The sequence below is a fragment of the Geotrypetes seraphini genome, chromosome 8 (genome assembly GCF_902459505.1).
Source record: "Geotrypetes seraphini chromosome 8, aGeoSer1.1, whole genome shotgun sequence".
In the NCBI taxonomy this organism is placed as follows: Eukaryota; Metazoa; Chordata; class Amphibia; order Gymnophiona; family Dermophiidae; genus Geotrypetes; species Geotrypetes seraphini.
Window position 1 is genome coordinate 174618586 of NC_047091.1, and position 26436 is coordinate 174645021.

The following is a 26436-nucleotide window of genomic DNA, read 5'->3' on the forward strand; positions in this document are numbered from 1 at the left end:
GTCTTGCCAGTTCACTGTAAACTTCACCTGGTGTGAACTCAAAATTCTGAAACGGGTCTTCTGTGCTTTGTGTTGCCTTCAACTGCGGACCGTGTCCCGGTGCCTCACAGGTGAAGACTGAGCATAAGTATTCATTCAGTAGTTCGGCTTTATCGGAATCTGCTTCCACGTAACTTCCATCCGGTCTTCTAAGGCGTACTATCCCGCCTGTGTTCCTTTTTCTGTCACTAATATACCTGAAGAAGGAAGTTCTTTTTCACACAGCGAGTGGTGAGCGCTTGGAATGCTCTCCCAGAGGAGCTTGTGGAGTGTTCAGGGTTTCAAGCGCAAGTTGGATGCACACCTTCTTGCAAATCATAGCCAGGGACAGGGAAACCCGGGTCTCCAACAAGGAGCACCTAACTAGGCCTCCGCGTGTGCGGATCGCCGGACAAGATGGACCTAGGTCTGATCCGGTGAAGGCGTTTCTTATGTTCTTATGTTGTCCCCCTTTTTAATTTTTTTTGCCAGAATTTCTTCCACTCGAAGTTTTGCCTCCCTAACTGCCATTTTGACCGCTCTAGACCTGGTCCTATATTCTACTTTTGCCTCTCTTTTCTCCGTGCGCTTGTAGGAGAGAAACGCTTTTTTCTTCTCCTTAATGAGGTGCGAGATCTCCACGGTGAACCATTGGGGTTTATTGTTTCTTTGTCGTTTATTTACTGATTTTATGAAGCGGCTAGTTGCTTCATGTATGGTTGATTTCAGTGTTAACCACTTAGCTTCTACATCATCGGTCTCCGCTTGGTCCTGCAGCGTCCGATGGACGAAATCTCCCATGCGTGCGAAGTCTGTGCCCCGGAAATTGAGTACCTTTGTTTTCGTGTTTGATCTAGGGAAGCCTTTCCTAAGGTTGAACCATACTATGTTGTGGTCGCTGGAGGCTAGCGTATCTCCTACTGAGACCTCTGAGACGCTTTCCCCGTTGGTGAGTACCAGGTCGAGGATCGCCTGGGCCCTAGTGGGCTCCGTTACCATTTGTTTGAGACATGCTCCCTTTATGGAGGTTAAGAGTCTCCTGCTACCGCTGGTTGTCGCTGAAAATGAGTTCCAGTCTGTATCAGGCATATTGAAGCTGCCTAGCAGTACAGCTTCTCCTCGTAGAGTGATATTCTCTATGTCTTCAATTAATTCTGCGTCCATGTCTTCCAGTTGTCTTGGGGGTCTGTATACCACACCTAGATACAGGCATTTTTCTCTGCCTCTTGCCAGGTTTACCCAGAGGGACTCCCCGGTGGACTTGACATCTGTGATCCTGGTGGTTTTGATGTCCTCTTTAATGTATAGAGCTACCCCTCCTCCTAACCTGCCCTCTCTGTCCTGACGAAGTAGATTGTAGCCCGGTATAGCCATATCCCACCCATGTGAGTCCGTGAACCAAGTTTCAGATATTGCCACCACATCTAGGTCGGCATTCCTTATTTCAGCCTCCAATTCTAGAATTTTGTTACCTAAAATGTTATGTAAAGAAATATTTTCTCCGGTTTGTTTTAAATCTACTACTTAGAAGCTTCATCACATGTCCCCTAGTCCTAGTATTCACATCTACCCTTTCCACTCCACTCATGATTTTATAGACCTCTGTCATATCACCCCTGAGCCGTCTCTTCTCTAAGCTGAAGAGCCCTAGCCGCAGGGAAGTCGTCCCATCCCTTTTATCATTTTTGTCATCCTTCTCTGTACCGCTTCTAATTCCACTACATCTTTTTTTTTTTTTTAGATACGGTGACCAGTATTCGAGGAGCAGCCAAACCATAGAGCGATACAAGGGCATAATAGCATTTTCGTCTTTGTTTTCCATTCCTTTCCTGATAATTCCTAATAATTAAGCATCTTTTTAGTTTATTCCGCTGTTCTTCCATGTCACATGTCTCCTTCGCTCTTTTATTTCTCAGTCATCAACTGCAGGTTTTTGCTTTTGATTTGATTTGATTGGTCGGGGTTTTTTTTCTGTTTGTATGGCTATTTATTTTTATAAATTAGGATTTTTGATGTGACATTTATATGTCACTACACAGCTCGTTAACTAGCATGCGACAAAAACAGTTCCATGAAAATGCAAAGAAAACAGGCAAAAGTCTCCTTTGAGATGGCAGCGACTTGGGTGATATCAGGAACATTTCTGTTTTTTCAACCCTTTCAGGAAATCTTATAATTAGCTTTAGAGCTCTTACTGGGAGTTTCTTTGCTAGACAGCTTGTACTTAATTGCCTTCATTTCTCTTTTCCTTAATCACTGCCGAATAGTTTTTGTCCTTGTAAAATCCCCCCCTCCCCATTTGAATATCAGTGCAGATGTCTCAATTGGAGACAAATTAGATATGTTGGTGAAACCTCTGGCTCTCTGGCATTTGCTGTCAAATCCAGCAGCACCTCTTCCTATAACCCACATTTCTTATTTGCCTGAAGAAAGAATGAATTTACATAGAAACACCAGTTCAATCTGTCTTCATGAGTGGCCTAGTGGTTAGAGCAACTGCCTGAACACCCTGAGGTCGTGAGTTTGATTTAGAGAATGACACGGTGACAAAATTCATCACCGTTCCCGTCCCCGCGGATAACCGCGGGAAATAATCCCATGTCATTTTCTAGTGTCTATTTCAACCTCGGTCCTTCTACACCAGCATTCTTCAAAGCAAAGCTTGCGGGTCAGTGGTTGTGGCCATTCATACTCTGATTCTTATGTGAGCCAAGGATAATGAAGCCATTGTGACATCACTGATGTGATTGGCTCTTAGGCACTGGTGGAATGAGGCATTATGACATCACAATATCTGCTCTGGAAACCAGAGACTGTCATTCTGTAGTGTCTGTTTCAACCTCAGTCCTTCTACACCAGCATTCTTCAAAGCAAAGCTTGCGGGTCAGTGGTTGTGGCCATTCATACTTTGATTCTTCCCTCTCTCCTTAAAGAATGACATGAAGATGGTTTCCCGTGGTTATCCGCGGGGACGGGAACGGTGATGAATTTTGTCACCGTGTCATTCTCTAGTTTGATTCTTACTGCAGTTTCTTGTGACTCTGGAAAAGTCATAAGAACCTAAGCATTGCCTCTGCCGGGTCAGACCAGGGGGTCCATCGTTTCTAGCAGCCCGCTCCCGCGGCGGCCCTCCAGGTCCTTGACCTGTAAGTTCCCACCACCTGAATTGTTTATGCCCTAATCCTGAAGTACCCTGTATAGTACCCCTCTATCTATACCCTGTAATCCCTTTCTCCTTCAAGAAGTCATCCAGGCCCTTTTTGAAACCCAACATTGTACTCTGTCCTATCACCTCTCCTGGAAGCGCATTCCAGGTGTCCACCACCCTCTGAGTGAAGAAGAACTTCCTAGCATTCGTCTTGAATCTGCCTCCTTTCAGTTTTTCCGAATGCCCTCTTGTTTTTGATGTCCCCGCTAGCCTGAAGAATCTGTCCCTCTCCACCTTCTCTATACCTTTCATGATTTTATAGGTCTCTATCATGTCCCCTCTAAGTCTCCGCTTTTCCGGGGTAAAGAGCCCCAGCTTCTCCAGCCTTTCGGCATATGCAAGGTTTTCCATGCCCTTAATCATCTTTGTTGCTCTTCTCTGGACCCTCTCGAGCATCGCCATATCCTTCTTAAGGTGCGGCGACCAGTATTGGACGCAGTACTCCAGATGCGGGCGCACCATCGCTCGATACAGCCACAGAATTCCCTCCCCCTCCATTTCCCTGTGCAGCAACAGGATTTCTCCATGCCCCTAATCTTCCCGCGGTCTGGCCGACTCCCACGCCGGAGTTATTTTTCAGTTTAAAGGTGCCGCCGCGGCTCCTCTAACGATCCCCGCCTGCATCGGAAGTCTTCTCTGAAGCAGGTGCGGCTCGTGACAGGAGCCGTGGCAGCACCTGTAAACTGAAAAATAACTCCGGCAAGGCAGCCGGCCAACTAGCAGTTCAATTCGGAGCTTCGGTCTGCCCTGCTCCCTGCGTGCCTTGCCGTATTGTATTTTTTAGTTGAAAGACGTGGCGGCAGTCCTCTCATGATCCCCGCCTGCGTCGGAAGTCCGACGCAGGCGGGGATCGTGAGAGGATCCACCGCCGCATCTTTCAACTAAAAAACACAATACGGCAAGGCGAGCAGGCCAGACCGAACAACAGGACGAAAAACAACCCTAAACAGAACCCATTCCATGCAATACCTTGAGATTCAGCATCACTCTAGCCCCTACCAGCAGCCAATATCTAATATAATAAAACGGTAGCCGCGCATACGCACTCCTACCTGCGGGGCCCTACAGCGCAAGGAAAACGGAACATGCAGGAGGGAGTGCACATGTGCGGCTAGCGTTTTATTATATTATATTATTATTTATTATTATGACCCCATATTTTTTAAAATTACTTTGGCCTGATCGCTTAATATTTAGGGCTCCTTTTACAAAGCCGTGCTAGGGCCTTAACGCACGGAATAGCGCGCGCTAAATTGCCGCACTCGCTAGCCGCTACCGCTTCCTTTTGAGCAGGCGGTAGATTTCCGGCTAGCGTGCAATAAAACCGCTAGCACGGCTTTGTAAAAGGAGCTCTTTGTCTACTAGAAAAAGGCATTTGCTCACGTACTTGTTGTTGTGTAAAGGGTTTATTCTTCTCAATTTTGTATTTGATTGATGTATGATGTTAAACCCTTTAGTAAAAATATCTGTGTTCACAAGACTAAGAGGGGAAAAAGCTACAAACAAAGCCTGTCTGCGTTCCATAGTGTAGCTCTGCCCTCTAGTGGTGACATTTATCTAGCTGCACTGCAAGAATCTGGGATTTAACACATGGTTAGCTTTACCAAGGCAGGAGTTGTCTTTAACACAAACAACAAAAAAAAGCAAAGAAAGGCCAGATAAACTCATAATACAGATTTTAAATGGGCCCACGGACTTATACAGTTAGAACAAATAGTTTGCAAGAATTGCTATAGGAAAGAAGACTTCAGGGGTTGTCACACAGGGATTTGATTAAAAGCACAGCATCAGTGCTGTCTGCAAACTATGAGCTCCTTTTACGAAGCTGCGTTAGGGCATTAAAGCGCAGAATAGCGTGCGTCACATTGCCGCACGCGCTAGACGCTAACGCCAGCACTGAGCTGGCATTAGTTCTAGCCGCGTAGCGTGTGGTGTAGCGCGCGGTAATATCCTGCGTGCGCTAAAAACGGTAGCGCACCTTAGTAAAAGGAGCCCTATATTTTTATTGATCTTTGTAATATATTTATAAAATAGGCGACTTGCTGATTTAATGGTGCTCCATGCTCTTTCTACTACTACAAATTATTTCTATAGCGCTACCAGACGCACGCAGTAAGAAAATAGTCCCTGCTCGAAAGAGCTTACAATCTAAACAGCCAAGACAGACAAACAGAATGTCATGGATTCAGTTAAGGGGAAAGGTTAATCAGCTGGCTGGGTTGGTGGGCAGAGGAGAGTACAGGCCAATCAAGCCATTGTGACATCACTGAGGAGGTTGGCTCTTATTGGTGGAATGAGGCATTATGACATCACAATCTCAGCTCTGCTTCCCAAAGACTGAAACTCTTCACACTACTACTATGAATTATTTCTATAGCGCTACCAGACGTACGCAGCGCTGCACAGAGTCACAAAGAAGACAGTCCCTGCTCCAAAGAGCTTACAATCTAAACAGACAAGACAGACAAACAGGATGTCATGGATACAGTTAAAGAGAACAGTTAATCAGCTGGCTGGGTTGGTGGGCAGTGGGGAGTAGGGTTAAGGATTGAAAGCTATATCAACAAAGTCTTAATGGAAACACTTATGTTTGAAAAGCCAGTTCTGTCTGACAGGGTAGAGAGAGGCCATAGAAGGCTTGTTGTCTGGGCAATGGTCAAGATAGCATTACTGCCTGTTTAGATTATTACATATCTGTATGGTCAGGCACAGGAAAGGTGGGTGCTAGAAAGAAACTAACCAGCCAAAACTCAGTCAATTAAATGACCACAGGAGGCTCTTGTGCAGGGCTCTCTGCTAATATCCAGTGGAACGTAACTGGTTTAGTGACCAGTAAACTCAAACAAACATACACACACGAGTACATGCAAACAGACATGACAGCCCACAATACAGAGGAAACACAACCCCACGTGCGAAAGCGTAAAACCAAAAAGGAGTGGGGAAGGGACGCGGTCAACCAACTACATTTATATACCCCTGAGGAAGGCTTTTATAGCCGAAACACGGACCGTGTTGGGGTCCATCACAAAAAGGATTGGAAGACTGCATATTTTGGGATCTATGTTGTATATGTATCAGCTTTTTATATACGTATATTTTTAATTGGTTGACTGTGTCCCTACCACACGCACACAAACTAAAGATATATGCACAAAGACAAAACACAGATGGAAGAATGCATCCCCACGCGTGCAAAGAGATTAGAAAGAACTCCATGACCCATTCTCTACAGGCTTTCCCCACTTGTCCAGTGCCACTATAACTTTTGGAAGTGAGCATCTTTCACTAGTAATGGGGAAATGGATTAGGCGGCGAGCTTTCTTGCAGACTCTGATCTAATCCACTAACTACCCAGAAGATAGATGTTTCCTCTGCTAATATTCCTTAAATTCAGTGGAGCAGTTTAACATCCTTTCTGTATCTAAGAGACTGGAAAATTACAGCAGATTACTACATGGAACAGAAGCCATAAATATGAATTCACAGCGCTTACACCATTCTATTTATGATGCAATTACGGTAGGAATTATATCCCTTTGCATGTTTAATTCGACTACAGAATAAATATGAAGTGTCCATTACAATAGCTTAGTGCCGTGCTAAATTATGATAGAAAATTCGGGAGATCTTGCTGCTGACATTAGCGTGCAAATCAGAGCAAACGAGAAAGTTCCTGCAGGGAGTGGAAGAGGGCTAGAACAAGCCACCGCCCCCAAGTCAGCAAACCAAAAGCTGACGTGGTTAACCCTTTCAGGACCATAAGGATCGTAGGCCAATTTTTGTGGTTTTGACGACATTTTTATGGTAAAAAGGACTTGCAGATGCCAAAAAATTGATTTTTTTTGTGAAATATCATTATTTTTTTTTAAAAAAAAATCAAACTTCTGGCTTATGGACAGTGTGGCAAGTGAATCTTCTCGTCAATCTGGCAACGACGCTAATGAATGAATGTCGGAACCAGTTTGTTTACATAAAGGCAGTATCATATGGAATCCGTACATATCAAATTTAGAACTGTAGACTATCCCAATCAAAATGTATAGGATTTTAAAGTTATGGGACAAATATGTCCCTTGGTCCTGAAAGGGTTAAATGGAAATGCGCTAGCAGACCTGACAAGGGGTTACTAGATGCTCGGATTTACCCAGACATGTCCTTCTTTTAATAATACTAATAATAACTTTATTTTTTATATACCGCAGTACCACAAACAGTTCAGAGCGGTTTACAGTGTAAGAGACTGTACATTTACAGCGAAGATACAATGCGAACTGTACATATTCAGTAAAGATATTTATACAGCAAAGAAACAGTGCAGGAGACTGTACATATACAGCAGAGATATGTATATAGTGGAGAGGTAGTGCGAGAGGCATTATAAGGAACAAAGCAGTGTACAAAACCAATGCAGGGAGGTGAATGTCGGGAAGACAACTAGTATCAGTTATAGGATGGTAGCATTTGATTATTTGGTGAGGGGGGAGGTTCCAGAAATTTGTCATAGAGGAAAGATTGGAGAGATTTCCTGAAGGATGAGTAAGATGGGGCAGATGAGATGAGGGTGGTCAGGCAGTTTGTCCATCTGCCAGCTTGGTATGAGAGAGTTCTATTGAAGAATCTTTTGTAGGTGCATCCCTTTGGGGAAGGGTAGGTAAACAGGTTGGCATTACGCGACTGTCAAGGCGTCCAGACGGCTTTTCAAAACCCGGCACTTTATCCAGGTTTTGGAACAGCTTTGAGCTCTGAGCCGTGTCTGGAGGGCATCTGCACATGCATGCATGCCCCGCAGCGATATCGCACGCATGTGTGCATGCATGTGATGTCATCGCATTGCATGTTCTCTCAGGGTTTCCGCACCTGGCATTGTGCTTGTTGCAGGTTTCCGGGTCTCCCATGCTCAGAGGTCTCTCCAAATGCGGCTCTGAGCTCGAGAAGGGGTTTGCGGCAGGGCCGGAACTGGGCGTGGCCATGTGTCCGGATTTTACTTTTGTAAAATCTGGTAACCCTAACCTGATACCTGCGACCGTGCCTCTTCTTTTGTCTTCCCTTTCCTTGCAGATAGCAAAATCCTGCACTGTGCATGACTAAGAGAGCTCAGGAGCAATGAAATAAGCCCATCAGTGGATAGAAAAATATTACACTGGCAGTTGGACATAAGGGATCACTGTTCCCTCCAAGCTGAGCAGGAGTCCTCCAAAAGCATTGCTGCCAGTAGGGGGCAATGCTTCAACATTGTGCTTGCAATTGCTAGGGACAGGCAGGCTTCCCTGGAGTCCTGCAGAGCTTGTCTGTCCCTGTTATTTGGGGCTTAAAGGCCCTAATGCCACTTGACCAAAATTACCATGATGATATTTAACTTGTCGCAGATTAGGTAGTAAAGAGATGCAAAATATGCAAATGAACATTTTGCATCTCATTGTTATGCAAATACCCTAACATGACTTCCTTATATGAAAACACGACCACTAGTGGAAGTCATGCCATTTTGAAGCCGACACAGGATGAGCAGGAGTGACTGCGCATCGCTCCTGCCCAAAGATCCCGCGGACTCAGGAAGACCCCCCCGTCCACAAATACTATCAAGAGAAGGGGGGGTTGCTTTGTTCTTGTGGGGAGTGAGTCACCCTTATGCAAGGAGGTAGTTAAATTGGTAGAACAAAATTTTTTCCAGAGAAAGGAAAATGGTAAAACCAGAGGGCATAATATGAGGTTGAAGGGTGGTAGATTCAAGAGCAATGTTAGGAAATTCTTCTTTACGGAGAGGGTGGTGGATGCCTGGAATGCGCTCCCGAGAGAGGGGCTGGAGAGGAAGAAGGTGACGGAGTTCAAAAAAGCATGGGATGAACACAGAGGATCTAGAATCAGAAAATAATAGTAAATATTGAAGAACTAAGGCCAGTACATTACATTACATTAGTGATTTTTATTCCGCTTGTACCTTGCGGTTCAAAGCGGATTACATAAGAAGAGAACTGGACATTTCCAGGATGGTACATGACAATAGAGAATACAGTTTGAGGATAGAGACTTAATAACAGAATGATAGTAAAGACTTAATAACATCGGAAGATGTTTTGGACGGCAGTGTTTTGGTTTCTTGGGGGATGGGGTGAGGGGCAGACTTGCACGGTGTGTGTCTCCATATGGCCGTTTGGGGGAGGATGGGCTGGAGAGGGCTTCAATGGATGGGAGGGTGTAGATGGATGGAGACTTCAGTAGTTGGAACCTAAGAACAGTACCGGGCAGAGCTTTGGATTCTTGCCCAGAAATACCCAAAGAGAAGAAGAAACCCCTCCCCCAAGCAAACTTTTAGATTGAATCAGGTTGGGCAGATTAGATGGACCATTCGGGTCTTTATCTGCCATCATCTACTATGTTACTATGAGAGGGGACGGATGCCTGGGGGGGACATTGATCTGGGAGTATCGGATCATGGCTTTGCGGCCCAATGCTCCTGTGCCACTGGAATAGCACTTTTTCTGAGGTGTTATTCTTTTGTCCCAAGATTCAACATCCTGCAATACCGAGATCCCACATGTGGAATCAAGGTGCAACAAAAGGTGAACTTTTACCACACCTTGATGAATTCCGCCCCCTCCCCCCATCCTGTTGTTTACAAAAATCATCTTACTTGAAGACCCTGAATAGGGTCTGCGACAACTGATATGAAGACAATTGGTAGAATTGTCTTTCTACTAGTTCAATATGCAGATCACTTCTTTCAGCTGGAAAATTTTCCAAATAAGTTACCCTCAGAATGTCAGTGATTCCAGGCTCACCGGTGCTCCCTTCCTCCCCTCCAGTTCGTTTCTTGCAGCTGCACCACAGTTAACTCTGACGACATTTGCCCTTGGATTATCAGCGATTCCTGGCCCAAGCCTACTGGACGCTGGAGCTGCCCGCCTCCCCTCTTGCAGCAGCACCGCAGTCAACTTCTGCCAGCAATTGTCTCACCAGTGCTCCCTGCCTCTTTTCCAGCCGCACTTTTTCACAAGCCAGTGGCTGACCCGGAAGCCTTCCCTTTGACATCAGAGGGAAGGCTTCCGGGTAAGCCGTGGGACTCCCGTCGGCAGCCCTGTTCTCACAGGGCCTTCCCCTTTTACCCTCGCCTTGGCTACATGCAAGAATGGAGGGGAGGTGAGGGAGGTAGATCGGGGAGTGTGACTTTGAGATTCTGTTAGCTGGGAGAAGACTGGAAGAAGTGGTGCCTGGGGAGGCAGGGGCACATATAGCAGGTAGACACTGAGGAGAAAGCTCGGAAGGCCTCTACGATGAGAACAACAATCCAAATAAGAGTAGTGAGGAAAAGATGTCGATCACTCAGCAGTGGACTGTTGAGGAAACACTTTCCAAATCCTCAAGACTCAAATATAACACGTAATCATCACTTCGATCCTTCATCCAAACAAATCAAGCTGCAGCCAGGATGTCAGTTCAAAGAACGACAATTGGTAGGGCCTACCTGAATCCTACCAACTGTCGTCCTACCAATTGTCACATAAGAACATAAGAACAGCCCTACTGGGCCAGACCAATGGTCCATCAAGCCCAGCAGCCCATTCCCACGGTGGCCAATCCAGGTCACTAGTACCTGGCCAAAACCCAAGGAGTAGGTACTGATCTAGGGCAAGTAGTACCGAGAAAAATGGTTAAGGGACTGGGGGAGTTGCCGTACAACGAGAGGCTAGAGAAACTGGGCCTCTTCTCCCTTGAAAAGAGGAGACTGAGAGGGGACATGATCGAAACATTCAAAATACTGAAGGGAATAGACTTAGTAGATAAAGATAGATTGTTCACCCTCTCCAAGGTAGGGAGAATGAGAGGGCACTCTCGAAAGTTGAAAGGGGATAGATTCCGTACAAACGTAAGGAAGTTCTTCTTCACCCAGAGAGTGGTGGAAAACTGGAACGCTCTTCCGGAGGCTGTTATACGGGAAAACACCCTCCAGGGATTCAAGACAAGGTTGGATAAGTTCCTACTGGATCAGAACATACGCAAGTAAGGCTAGTCTCAAGTAGGGCACTGGTCTTTGACCTAAGGCCCGCCGCGTGAGCGGACTGCTGAGCACAATGGACCACTGGTCTGACCCAGCAGCGGCAAATCTTATGTTCCCCCATGTCTTCCTACCAACTGTCGCCCTATCAGTCATTCTCCCCCTGGATAGATCTTTCTTTCATCCACCCATTTGCTCAACACTCTACATTTTGAGCACAGCTCCTGTAAGACTAGATACCCCAAGGCATTCACAAAACCGTCAAAGCTCTTTGTCACTGTCTGGATTTAACATTTAAAGCATGCGGCTATTATGCAGGCTCACAAATCCACCGTCTGTTGCTTCCCTAATGAGGCTTGCTTGGTTTTTTAGCACCAGTAGTTCAAGTCTTAGCTTTTGGGAGCTTAGAAATTTAATAAGGCTGCCATCGCTTCTTTCCAGAATCATGCCACGCTGATAACCAAGGTCAGATGACTGAAGTACTTACATGATGCGGTGACGCTTTTCTAAGAAAAGATGAGACAGGTTTGCTAAGTTATCTTACCCTTCAACCAGTGGACATGAAATGTGAGAACCTGCTTAATGAATAAAGTCACATGTGCTTTTGCTAAAAAGAGAAACATCGGCATGGCAAGCAGCTATGTTTGCTAAAAGGACCTTTCCCGAAGCAGAACTCGGTGAGAATACTGGAAACACGATTCATGTCGGGGTTTAATGGACGTGTGTTTTTATGGCATATGTATGTAAATATATGATAAGTAAATTAATACATGGGAGGTTTTCTCACTTTTTTGCACTGGAAACTGGAAACTTAAGATTGGCATTAAGGTGGGGGAGGGGAGTTTTTCAATGTGGGCTACTGTTATTGGATCATGTATAGAATCTGGAGGGCAAATGTGTAAATCCCAGCACAATCGCTGGTCATATGTATATTCAGCTGTGCTACTTAAATGGCTAACACGACCAATACCAAAATTAATTTTTACTCCATCAAAAATGACAAAGACTAGGGGGCACTCGATGAAGTTACAGGGCAATACTTTTAAAACCAATAGGAGGAAGCATTTTTTTCACTCAAAGAATAGTTAAGCTCTGGAACACATTACTGGAGTTAGCGTAGCTGGGTTTAAAAAAATATATATATATTTGGATAAGTTCCTGGAGGAAAAGTCCATAGTCTTCTATTGAGACAGACATGAGGGAAACCACTTCTTGCCCTGGGATCGGTAGGATGGAATCTCGCTATTCTTTGGGATTCCGGAATGTTCCGGAATGTTGGGATTCCGGAATGTTCCGGAAGTCCTTTTGGACTTTTTTTTTGATAATGGACATTTTCCCTGCTTCTACTTTCAACGTTTAGGGCCTTAGGCCAAAAGGGGACTTAGACGTTATTTTTTTTATTATGCCCCTCCACGTATTTATTATTTAATCTTTTGGGCTCGTACTGATTTGTCATTTTATTAAACTTTAAATGATTTTTTGATTGAGCGCCATGTCGGTTTTGAAAGGGGATTTTAAGTTGTTCTGCCAAATTCTTGTTTTGTAGTACTTCTTAAGTGAAGCCATTAGTAAACATGAAAATCTGCATGAACTTGTGTATATGAGTTTCAGAAACATAAGCCTGACCTTTTTTTTTTTTCTTGCAACTAAGGAAATTTATTGGAAGGAAGCCAAGGGGTGGTGATGATCTCACAGAGGTGTACGTACACTCTGGAAAGGAAAGGAATGGGTTCAATCAAATAAATTGTGTAATCTGGTTAGTAACTTAAAACAAGGTTTCAAGAAGTCAAACTGAATATGAAGGGAAGATTAGAAATTAGACAAAGCAGGCAGAATTTCTTTACAAAGAGTGTGGTTGGAAATTGGTACGAACTGCCAAAGTCAACAGCAGAAAGACAGTCTGGACTGGAAATCCATTCAAGGAGGAGAAGGAAACATTTTGTGAAAGTTATAATATGCCAAGCATGGGAATATAGTACATCCGTGAACAGGATTTCTGTGGTTACCATGATGAGAACTCCAGGTAGGTTGAGCTGAAAGAGCATGGGGTTAATCAGGAACGTTTTACATTGACAGGCCAAGCTTATTATTTTTTTTTCTTAAAGTGGCAGGACAACCTTCTTGCTCTTAAATATTAAGGGGCTCATAATAATAATAATAATTTAAAAAGGCCAAAAAGTGTTCTAAATCGGTACTTGGACGATCAAAAAGCCAGATCATCCAAGTATCGATAATCAAAGCTGGTTTTAAACGTATCTAAAACCAGCTTAGGCCTTTTCCCTGCCTCTAAACGCCTAGAGCGAAAAGAGGCGTTTTGGAGGAGGGGAAAGGGCGGAAGGTGGGCCGACTTAGACTACGTACAGCAAGTATAACCAAAAACTTGAGCAGGTTGCCCAGTCAGAATTTATACGTTTTGACTTAAACCAAGTCAAAACAGGTATAAGTTCTGAAAAGGGGCCGCTGAGCTGATCAGCTCAGCGGCCCCGGCAACCTGCCTACCTCCCCACCGCAATGATCGCAACAGGAGAGATGCCTCATCTCCCCTGCCGCGATCGCCCCACCCCCAAACTACTGCGACCTGTGGCAGGAGAGATGCCCAATCTCTCATGCCGTGGTTTGTGGCAGATCGGGGGTGGGGCGATCGCGATAGGGGAGATGAGCCATCTCTCCTGCCGCGATCGTTGCAGGGGGGTGGGTGTGTGGATTCTGTAACCAGTGTTGTTTTTGACAGATGCCGGTTACAGAATCCAGCTTTTAGGCGAAGGACTGGTTCCTCCTTCACCTAAAAGGTCTCGTTTTGGGTGTTTGGGACTTAGGCTATTTTTTGGTTGATAATGTGTTGTAAGTTTAGACGTAGTAGTGGTTCGGGTGATTAAACTCCTGAACGCAGAGGTAGGCCATTCTAAAAAAAAAACAAAAAAAAACACCTTATTTTGGACGGTTTTTTTTTTTGAGAATGGACATTTTCCCTGCTGCTACTTTCAGCGTTTAGGGCCTTAGGCCAAAAGGGGACATAGATTTTTTTTTTTTAAAATTATGCCTCTCCACGCGTTTTGCTTAGAAATTCAGGACCTGATTCTATAAAAGACGCCTATAATTAGGCACCTAGATTGGCGCATTTAGATATGTAGGTTTTGAAAGTGTTACCACATACGTCTTATGTCCATATGTACACAATAGGTGCTGAAATATTAACGTATGGACAACTATTAAATGATTGCTCCCACCGCACGTGCTGCTACATACATGTGAATTCCTCCATGCACTTTAGAAAAGCTCCATGTTGGCAGATCCTTTGCTCAAACACTACTGAAGATTGATACATTCCCACCTGGAAGTCTCAAATTCCAATTTCTATATTCTATCTAAAATAGGCCATATAGCAGCTTGAGTTCTCGAGCAAGGTCTTGGGCATCATCATTGATTCCACATTGTCCTTCAATGACCACCTCCAATCCTTGGTAAAAAAAATGCTTTTTCAGCCTTCACATGCTGAGGAAAGTTAGATCCTGCTTCCATCAAAAACATTTTGCCCTCCTTGTCCAATCCATCATCCTCTCCAGATTGGACTATTGCAACTCTATCTACTTAAGCCTAACTAAGAAAAACCTCCACAGACTCCAACGGATTCAGAATGCCGCGGCCAAGCTCCACTGGCTTCCGATAATCGCCAGGGTCCACTATAAATGCGCCTGTTTAACTTTCAAAATCCTATATGGTATCCTCCCTCCCTTTATCCCTCTTTCTTGGAATTCCTCAAACCCTAATACCACCAGATCCTCCCACAAATTACAACTATCCTTCACCTCGCTAAAAGGCATTTCCCACACAGGAAAGCTAGGGACCTCCCTCCACTTCAAAATCACTGAGCTCTGGAACAACCTTACCTCCCCTCTTCGGAACTTGAGCTCTCTCCAAGTTTTCCGCAAACATCTGAAAACCTGGCTTTTCTCAAAAAATGTAAGTCTTCCTCCAGCTTAGGAATCAAGGAAACTCTTATATCTTGGCATCCCAAGTTCTCTAAATTTTTTTCACACTTCTACCTCTAACCCTCTGTTGTAGTTCCTTCCTATTTCTCCTACTGTAAACCGTGTCGAGCTCTACGAACGTGGAGATGATGCGGTATACAAACCTAAGGATTAGATTAGATTAGATTTATATTTGTTTCCATTTTAGCTCCAGATTCACATGTTTTTCTACTTATAAACCACTTTGATGTCCAACCAAAATCAATTAATGAAGCAGATAAACTAACTTGCACACTGTACACTCTCCACTTCTTCCTCTTGGACTGTCAACTTTTGATCCTTACAGCTTCTGTTGGGGGCTATTCTTTCGACCAAACGAGTCCACTCCCATTTCCACAGTGACTTCTTGTGTGCTACATGACATATTTGAAAATGTATGTGTGTCCTGAGTTTGAAGAGGGTAGAAAATATTGGTGTATGGAACTGCCAGGAGGCAAGTTTGAATCATAAGAACATAAGAGTTGCCATATTGGAACAGACTGAAGGTCCATCAAGGTTGTGTTCGAAAAGGTGGCCAACCCGGGTGACAAGTACATGGCACGATCCCAAAACGTAAAACCTAGGAATAAACAGTGGATTTCCCCCACGTCCATCTTAATAATGACTTATGGATTTTTGTTTTAGGGAATTATTCAAATCTTTTTCTTTTTTTAAACCCTGCTGCTTTCACCAAATGCTCTGGAATGAATTCCAGAGTTTAATTACACACTGAGAGAAGAAATATTTTCTCCAGTTTGTTTTAAATCTACGCATGCCCCCATAGTTCTGGTATTTTTGGAAAGAGTAAAGAAGCAATTCATCCTGTTGGGTGTTATTTGGAGCTCGACTTTCCTTTAACAGAAGGGCTAGTAGTGATGAGAACAGGTGCTGGTTGTGTCTTCATGAGAGCTCTGAACAGAGAAACAACTGACCCTGGTGCTTGGTTCTTGGGCTCCATGAAAGAAAATTGCTGAATTGTTCGAACAATTCAAGTTCTAAGACTTCTTCCTCAGCAAAGGAATCTCTAAACTCTGTTATACGCGCCTCTGAAACGAAAAGCAGGAGAGTGGAATGTCTGAACGCAGACGTGAAAGAACTGAAAAAGAACAACCGTTGCAGCTTTGTTTTCTAATAGGATTTTGGGGAACTGGCAATTTATATACAATTTGTACTGCACAGACCTGACACTGTGCCATCATTAATAAAAAATATACTTTGTGGACAGTCTAAACGCCCCCATCCTTTTTTTTTTTTTTTTAAATGCAGAAGCAGTTTTTAGCGCAGGCCGGCATGCTGAATGCTCTGAGCTGCTCCCGACCTCAGAGAACTCTATGAACATCGGGAGCAGCACGGAGCAGTCAGCGTGCTGGCGTGCGCTAAAAAACGCTTTTGCGGTTTTGTAAAAGGGGGGGAGGTAAATCAACAAGCAGCTCAAGAGTGCCATTTGTACAACAGCACGCTGCGTGAAGTTTTTTTTTTCCCTTTTCCGGGGATGTTTTCTCTGCGCCATTATGCCAAAGAGAGCCAGATTCTAGAGCTGGTAAGGTGCAATATATGCAGGTCACAAATCAAGATCTAATCTAATGTAATCTAAACTTCCATTTAAGAACATAAGAAGTTGCCTCCACTGGGTCAGACCAGAGGTCCAGCGCGCCCAGCGGTCCGCTCCCGCGGCGGCCCATTTGGTCCATGACCTGTGAAGTGGTTCCTGACCATTTCTACAACCTACCTTTACTTCTATCTGTACCCCTCAATCCCCTTATCCTTTAGGAACCTATCCAAACCTTCCTTGAACCCCTGTAATGTGCTCTGTGTGTCGCTCATCCCTATTCAGGCTCTAGGCGACTGGAATAGCTGTTTAATCAAGACAGTGATTAGAACAATTTCTCATTGTATTCCCCCACCCTCCAAACATATCTATAGTCTCTTTTTTTTGTTTTTAATTTCCCCTGATTTTAACTTTTGCAAACCACTTAAGATACATTTACTGACATGCAGTGGCATAGCCACGGGAGGGGGGCCTGAGCCCCCCTTCCACAACTGCAGCACCTTTTAAAGGGCTGGCAGAGATGCCAAAGCTTTGCCAGCCAGTTCGCGAGCTTCTCCCCATCCTCCTTGTCCTGCTTCTTCAATGCAGAAGTCAGTGGTGTACTAGCCATCGCTGGGACTTCTCGAGTGTGCTCAGCCTTTATCACTTTTTTTTATGCTTTTTAATTAATTGCTTAATAGGGCTCTTGGTGGGAGGAGGGGAAGGTCACTGGGGTGGAGCCTCTCCTAGGAAGCTAGGGGAAGGGGGTGTGGGGGTCATAAGAATCCAGACCCTGCTGCTACCATTTATTTCTCTGTGCGGTTGATGGTATGGATTTATTTGGGGGTGGACAGGGGGTTGCAAACCTTGTATACTTGTTTATTGTTTTTGTAAACGTTCTGGAATAAAATGATTCAGACGTTCAAATACTTGAAGGGTATTAACGTAGAACAAAATCTTTTCCAGAGAAAGGAAAATGGTAAAACCAGAGGACATAATTTGAGGTTGAGGGGTGGTAGATTCAGGGGTAATGTTAGGAAATTCTACTTTACGGAGAGGGTAGTGGATGCCTGGAATGCGCTCCCGAGAGAGGTGGTGGAGAGTAAAACTGTGACTGAGTTCAAAGAAGCGTGGGATGAACACAGAAGATTTAGAATCAGAAAATAATATTAAATATTGAACTAGGCCAGTACTGGGCAGACTTGCAGGTCTGTGTCTGTGTATGGCCGTTTGGTGGAGGATGGGCTGGGGAGGGCTTCAATGGTTGGGAGGGTGTAGATGGGCTGGAGTAGGTTTTAACGGAGATTTCGGCAGTAGGAACCCAAGCACAGTACCGGGTAGAGCTTTGGATTCTTGCCCAGAAATAGCTAAGAAGAAAAAATTAAAAATTTAAATTGAATCAGGTTGGGCAGACTGGATGGACCATTCGGGTCTTTATCTGCCGTCATCTACTATGTTACTATGATTTGACGATAAATTATTTGACGATGATGTGACCTTGTCTATATTTGTATTTGAACAAAAGTCAAAAAATGGGGAAGAAATGAATACATTATATTAAAAATGCAAAACTACTGAATTTCTTTTCTGCTGTGAAAGGAGTGTTGACAGATCCTCAGCTATGTTGCTTTGTACATGAATATTCCAAAAATATCTAGTTCTTGTTCTTTAAATAAAAACCTTCTTGAGATCTGATTGCAAAAGAATTCCAAAAGGCACGTCGTCTCTACGAAACCAGAACATATATCTAACCCAGTGGTCCCAAACTCAAACCCTTTGCAGGGCCACATTTTGGAGTTGTAGGTACTTGGAGGGCCTCGGGAAAAAAAAAAAGTTAATGTCTTATTAAAGAAATGATCATTTTGCATGAGGTAAAACTCTTTACAGTTTATAAATCTTTCCTTTTGGCTAAGTCTTAATAATAATATTGTAATTTATAGCTAAAGAGACATATGATCAAGAAATTGTTTTATTTTACTTTTGTGATTATGATAAACAGACCGAGGTCCTCAAAATAGTACCTGGCGGGCTGTGAGTCTGAGACCACTGCTATAGGCTAAGGCTCTTTACACCTGCATTGTGAGGTCATAAAGCTTTATGGTTATGGAAACATAGTAACATGATGGCAGATAAAGGCCAAATGGCCCATCCGCAGCATCCACTATCTCCTCCTCTCCCTATTGGCTGAGGCTCTTAACATTTGCATCTCCTCTTTCTATAGGCTAAGGCTCTTTACACCTGCATTGTGAGGTCATAGAACTTTAGTAACATAGTAACAAAGAAAAATGATGGCAGATAAAGGCCAAATGGCCCATCCGCAGCATCTACTATCCCCTCCTCTCCCTATTGGCTAAGGCTCTTAACATTTGCATCTCCTCTTCCTATAGGCTAAGGCTCTTTACACCTGCATTGTGAGGTCATAGAGCTTTATAGTTATCAAAACATAGATGACAGATAAAAGCCAAAGGCCCATCTGCAGCATCCACTATCTCCTCCTCTCCCTATTGGCTAAGGCTCTTAACATTTGCATCTCCTCTTCTATAGGCCAGTGGTCTCAAATTCAAACCCTTTGCAGGGCCACATTTTGGATTTGTAGGTACTTGGAGGGCTTCAGAAAAAAATAGATAATGTCTTATTAAAGAAATTACAATTTTGCATGCGGTAAAACTCTTTACAGTTTATAAATCTTTCCTTTTGGCTAAGTCTTAATAATAATATTGTCATTTATAGCTAAAGAGACATATGATCAAGAAAACTGTTTTATTTTACTTTTGTGATTATGATAAACCTACCGAGGGCCTCAAAATAGTATCTGGTGGGCCGCGAATTTGAGATCACTGATCTAACCCATTGTAGAAGTTAGACCAGACATGGGCAAGTCCAGTCCTCGAGGGCCAGAATCCAATCGGGTTTTCAGGATTTCCCCAATGAATATGCATTGAAAGCAGTGCATGCAAATAGATCTCATGCATATTCATTGGGGAAATCCTGAAAATCCGATTGGATTCCGGCCCTATTGGCAGAGTCCCATACTGAGATAAGTTTGCTACCCTAAACAGCCAGTGATTTTTTTTTTTTTTTTGCCAATATTTTTGCTTCTTTTTCCTTGAAAAGTCACAGAAAATTTGATCACTGGACAAGAAACAAAACCCTTTCATATTAGTGCAAGCAAATTAATATGTAGGGCTTTTTACGCTATTTTTCCCTACTCTACGTGAAACTTTAAAAAGATGAAAATAGATTTAATTGTTTTCCAAACTCTTTCCACATCTGGATGAAAGAGCATTATCTTGTGGCCTATGCTGGATTGTTATACTTCCAACTGGTTAGTCCGGAGAATACATTTGGCCACTCTAACATAACATTTCTAGCTCATACTAAAAAGCCTTCTGGGGCTTGTAACCAACTGTTCTTTTGGCAGAGGAAAATGTTGAACTAAGACTGAATGTTGTGCAAAATACAGTAAATGGAAGAAAGGCTCCCTCCCTGATGATGTCACCTGGGTGATATAATCCAGAGAGGTGTGAAATAAATCCAGCTGAGATAACTTTGGCATCAACAGTGAGCACGAAATAGGTTGCAGAGTTCCATGTTTCTAGCATATGTGATTCACTATTACAAAAACGGTGACCCGTCAAAAGCACGTAGGACAAATGTGCGCCGATGGTCTCACCGATCTCTCGCCTTCCCATTTGCACTCTAAGGGTGTGTGTATGTGTGTGTGTCCTCGCACTTCCATTAAGGGGGATCTGGGAGAGGAAACTCCCCCCCAGTTCACTTAAAACTAGCGCTCTCCTCCCGAAGCCCGGCTCTTCCGCTCTGAGGGTGTGGGGGAACCCCTCCCCACTAGAATAGCCCTCTCGTTCGACACGCTTCAATTTTAACCTTGCCACAAACGCCCCCCCCCCCATCCCCACTACACTGACAATTGTGCCCCGAAAATCACACTCTCTTCATGCGCGCACTTGTCGGAGTGGAATTGTCAGGGCGCAAATGCCCTGCGCACTATTCACGGTGCACCACAAAAACAGATGGGAAGTATTTCAGTATCACCGAGTCCTACCAGTGATAATTAAGATAGCGACAAATAAAACTTTAGCTGCCCTAATGATTTTAGCATTTTAACTGGCAGACGGTGAAAACGGCTGCTTTACGTAACTTGATGTTGAACGAGAGCAACAGTGACAAAGTTACAGGCATTTGGAGATGCAGATCTCCCCTAAGAGCTATAGAATACACAAGTTGCTCCTGAGCGACAATGGCAAATACAGGGTTGAACAAAAAGCCATTACTAGGGGTGAGTAACCTTGAAAGAGACCTGGGTGTGTTGGTGGACACAACATTGAAAGCATCGGCACAGTGTGCGACAGCCTCAAAGAGAGCAAACAGAATGTTGGGTATCATCAAAAAGGGTATCACGACCAGGACGAAGGAAGTCATCATGCCGCTGTATCGTGCAATGGTGCGCCCGCATCTGGAGTACTGCGTCCAGTACTGGTCGCCGTATCTCAAAAAGGACATGGCGATACTTGAGGGAGTCCAGAGAAGAGCGACTAAATTGGTAAGAGGCATGGAAAACTTTTCATACGCTGACAGGTTGGAAAAGCTGGGGCCATTCTCCCCTGGAAAAGCGGAGACTTAGAGGAGACATGATAGAAACCTTTAAAATCCTGAAAGGTAGACAGGGACAGATTCTTCAGACTTTGGGGAACCACAAGTACAACGGGGCACTCGGAGAAATTGAAAGGGGATAGGTTTAGAACAAATGCTAGGAAATTCTTCTTTACTCAGAGGGTGGTGGACACGTGGAACGCGCTCCCGGAGGTTGTGATGGGGCAGAGCACGCTATGGGGGGTTCAAGGAAGGTTTAGATAAATTCCTGAAGGATAAGGTGATTGAGGGGTAAAGATATAAGTAGAGATGGGTTATAGGAAAAGTCAGGGACCACCTAACAGGTCATGGACCTGATGGGCCACCGCGGGTGCAGACTGCTGGGCAAGATGGACCTCTGGTCTGACCCAGCAGAGGCAACTTCTTATGTTCTTATCTACCAAATGCTCATCATTACTTTTAGATACTGCAACTTGTCTCTCACTGGTTTCCTACTGAACTCTCTCTCCAATTTATTCAGACTTCAGATGCATTGTTTATGTTCCAGCAGTGTTATTACACTCATATAACTCTATTTCTTAAGTCACTTCATTTGGGTTCAACCTCTGTTTCCTCCTACAGTTCAAACTTCTCTTTCTGAACCACAAGGCGGTAATTCTCTACAGGTCGCCAAAAAGTTAGGTGTGGCGATGCTGCCTGCCAAGTTCAAATTGTAGATCATCAATTATGTGTGTAATTGTTATAGAAGCATAGAAACATGATGGTAGATAAAGGCCAAATGGCCCATCCAGTCTGCCCATCCTCAGCATCCACTATCTCCTCCTCTCCCTATTGGCTAAGGCTCTTTACACCTGCATTGTGATGTCACAGAGCTTTATGGTTATAGAAACATGATGGCAGATAAAGGCCAAATGGCCCATCCAGTCTGCCCTTCCACACCATCCAATATCTCTTCTTCAAGCTTAGAGATCCCACATGCCTGTCCCGTGCTATCTTAAATTCAGACACAGTCTTCATCTCCACTACCTCTACCGAGGTCAGACTAACCAGCCTATAATTCCCAACCTCCTCCTTACTTCCGCTCTTGTACCGAGGGACCACATCCGCCCTTTTCCAGTTGTCCAGGACCACACCAGACCCTAAGGAAGCATTGAAAAGATGAGACAATGGCGACGCCAGACTCTGAGTTCCTTGAGTACCCTGGGATGTATCCCGTCAGGCCCCTGCGCTTTGTCCTTTTTTAAATTTAGCTAGCTCCTCACAAAGTCTTCTGAGACGCTTTCCGGTTCTACTACACTTCTGTTCCCATTTGCGTTCGTTTTCTGCGGTCCTACCCCTGGTCTTTAATCCTTGAAACAGAGACTTATATTGTTAGTGCCAATTTGCAACTGATTTTTCCTATAAGTTATGTGCGTAACTGAAGGTATTCTATCACCTGGGCGTGTAAGCTAATTGAGTGATTTTCATGCGGCAGCTCTTCATCACCTCTCCTCTCTCATCTTTCTTCACGAATGCCGATCATCCAATCAGCCACTCTTGTTTGCGCTCTTCTCCTTTACTGCCAACTCCAGACTCTATATTTTCCACCACAATAAACTTCCTGAGCCTGTGCGTCACGATCCCTCTATGGATTTCTTAAAAAATCTACAGAACAGCAGAGAGGGAACCAAGGTACAAGCCACATAGGAAGTAGGACCAAAACGCACAAAGGGTGTTCAAGTTACTGGCAATCAAATTTTTTGGACCCAACAAGGTCCTGCATCAGGGGTCAGTAGATGATGTATCAAAGCAAAAGAGACTGGAGTACATACGATATGCACCTGGCAAGCTCTTAAGGACACCGTGGGTCCTCACACAGAGCTTACGATTGTACACCAATAATACAAATCAAGCAAGTCAGTGGATAAAATGACATTTTTTACAGTACTCTTGTGCACAGTTTCGCTTTTGGCGTGGTGAAGACACCATTTATCCACTGACTTGCTTGATTTGTATTATCGGTGTACAATCGTAAACCCTGTGTGAGGACCCACGGCGTCCTTAAGAGCTTGCCAGGTGCATATCGTATGTACTCCAGTTTCTTTTGGTTTGATACATCATCGCCTGACCCCTGATGCAGGCAAGTGCGCTGAAACACGGCCCGTGTTGGGTCCTACACATTTCAATTTGATTGCCCGGAACTTGAAGGCCCTTTGTGATTTTTTTTTTGTCTTGCTTCCTCTAAAAATCTAACCCGTAAACCCACCTTTTTGATACTACATATTCTCGTTTTAATTGTTTTCATAAGAAATCAAGCTTCCTATTCTTTTATTTGTCCTGTTTGTCTACCTTGAAGACTGTAAGTTCTTTGGAACAGAGGCTGAGTACGACAGAAATGATTTGCAGTAATAGCGGTAGGAGCTTTGCATAATCTACATATGGCACCTAACACTGCCAGGGTATCGGATCAACCATGAATCAGAACGAGTTTCTTTTGCTTGAAACTATTATTCGGATACAGCTGAGCTTCCTTCTGTTGTGTGGATTCATGCCCTGCCCAACTGAATGTGTCTGCTCTTGCCAAGTTACAAAAGTCAAATAATAGAAAGGTAAAAACCGCTCAGAATTTTCCTTGGCCAAAATAAAGGGGGTCCCTAAGTCTGGACCTGGCTGAGATCATGGCGCAGTGGTTAAAGCTACAGCCTCAGCACCCTGAGGTTGTGGGTTCAGACCCACGCTGCTCCTTGTGACCCTGGGCAAGTCACTTAATCCCCCCATTGCCCCAGGTACATTAGATAAATTGTGAGTCCACCAGGATAGATAGGGGAAAATTCTTGAGAACCTGAATAAATTCATGTAAACCGTTCTGAGCCATGAAACTTACAAGTCATTCCACATTTTTCATTTCAATAAGGCAAATGCATCTAGTCAATGGGCACAAGTATAGGGAAGCCATTGTGACATCATGGATGAGGTTGGCTCTTAGGCATTGGAATGAAGCATTATGACATCACAATACAAGGGGCTGCTGAAAAATTCTCAGCCCAACCAAGAAGAGGATTGGGGAAATTGTACACAGTGGTTAAAGCTACAACCTTAGCACCCTGAGGTTGTGGGTTCAAACCCACGCTGCTCCTTGTGACCCTGGGCAAGTCACTTAATCCCCCCATTGCCCCAGGTACGTTAGATAGATTGTGAGCCCGCCGGGACAGAGAGGGAAAACTGCTTGAGTACCTGAATAAATTCATGTAAACCGTTCTGAGCTCCCTTGGGAGAACAGTCTAGAAAACTTTTTTTGGTTCAAAAATGTTTTATTAAGTTTTATAAAACCACAACAATCAAAACGAAACACCTGGTGCAGACCAGCGAATGCAGTATAGAAAATTAACTAACTAAAAAATAAATAAATAACGCATCCCCTGAAAAAAATGTCAGCAATTTCTGAGATGATCGAGTGGGGAGCTCTGAACCACTTGACACAGAATGACCCCAATCGAGGAATCACTTACCCCTTCCATTGGTGCGATGAGTAGGTCATAGAGCGCTCGAAGGGGAGATTTGTTGAAAGAACTTTGACTTCTGGGTAAGGAGGAAGTACTGTCCTTCACAGGAGACATGGTATTACTGAACAGGCTGGTCATACTTTGAGAACTTCTGCAAAACAAAACCAGTCAGGGATTAATTGATTAGGGAAATATAGGGGCCCCTTCTGCAAATCCGCGTAAGCGATGCTGTGGCGATAAATTCACCGGAGCCCATAGGAACTGAATGGGTTTAAGTGCATCGCTACCGTGGCTTTGTAAAAGTGGCCTATATAGACCATGTTAGTATTTTGGTATACAATATATCAGAATTAATATCTAAATAAATAGGAAGGAATTGCTTTTGAATTGTTTATTGCTGAAAAAGTATATATAGGTTAAGGCTCTTCAGTCTGGACGGTACACCGTCATTAGCGCGCAGGACACTGGGCATGCCGACAATTCTGCTCCGTCAAAAGCGCACAGCGACAAGTTCGTGCATGAAGGGAGGGGAATTGTCGAGGCGGAATTGTCTCCCCCCCTCCCCTGGAGCGAGTTGTAAGATGGTGAGAGCGCGAGATGTAATTGTAGTGGGGGTTCGCCCCACCCCCCTGAATGAGAGCCCGAGTGTAGTTGGGGGTTCCCTCACACAAACACCCCTTCAGAGCACAAACGAGAAGGCATAAGGTGGCGCGTGCATTTGTTCTGCACGCAAATGTTGGGGGGAATTGTTGGCGCCATTTCACAGGTCACCGTCTGGACTATAGTACAGTAAGAGAAGGAACGGGGGGAAGCAGTCTGCCCCAGGCGCCGTCTCCATCTGGTATCCCTACTTATATACAGGGTGATCCATCAACAGCGTGCCGGACTTTGGCATGCCAACAATCCCGCCGCGATATTAATGCGCAGGACTTATGCATGCCGCCACTTTTAAGCCTTTCCATTTGCGATGTGAGGGTGTGTGTGGGGGAAGCCCCCACTACATTTACAAGTCCTTGAGCTCCCGTTGGGGGGGGATGTGGGGTGGGTGTGGGGGGGGGGAACCCCCAACTACACTGAAAACTTCTGGACAGCGAAAATGGAAAGGAAAACGGAAGTTTTCAGTGTACTTGGGGGGGTTCCCCCCGATGGGAGAGTGAGGACTTGTAAATGTAGTGAGGGGATTCCCCCGCCACTCCCTCCCCCAATGCTAACGGAAAGGCTTAAAAGTGGTGGTGCACATATGTCCTGCACGCAAATGTCACCACGCCAATGTCCGGCGCGTTTTTGACGGTGTACCCTTATACAGTGGTTCTTAAACCTGTTCTGAGGGACCCCCAGCCAGTCGGGTTTTCAAGATATCTCTTATAAATATGCATGAGGCAGATTTGCATGCCTGTCACCTTCTATTTGCAAAACTGCCTCATGCATATTCATTAGGGATATCTTGAAAACCCAGGACAGGTTTAAGAGCCACTGATCCAATACACACTCTGAAGCTGGTGGACTAGTGCAGGGTAGGCAATTCCGGTCTCAGGTTTTCAGGATCTCCACAACGAATATGCATGAGATGTATTTGCATGCACTGC

At 44.4% G+C, this 26436-nt stretch overlaps 1 protein-coding gene across 5 annotated transcripts in view; it reads right to left on the minus strand.

Moving 5' to 3' along the window:
- The window catches only part of TTC28 (tetratricopeptide repeat domain 28), a 1476681-nt gene that overhangs the window by 75328 nt on the left and 1374917 nt on the right, over positions 1–26436 (minus strand). For all 5 annotated transcript variants that reach the window (XM_033956276.1, XM_033956279.1, XM_033956281.1 and 2 more), the window contains one exon: positions 24857–25001. In XM_033956276.1, coding sequence (XP_033812167.1) covers positions 24857–25001 — 145 coding nt within the window. The remainder of the gene's footprint in view (positions 1–24856; positions 25002–26436) is intronic.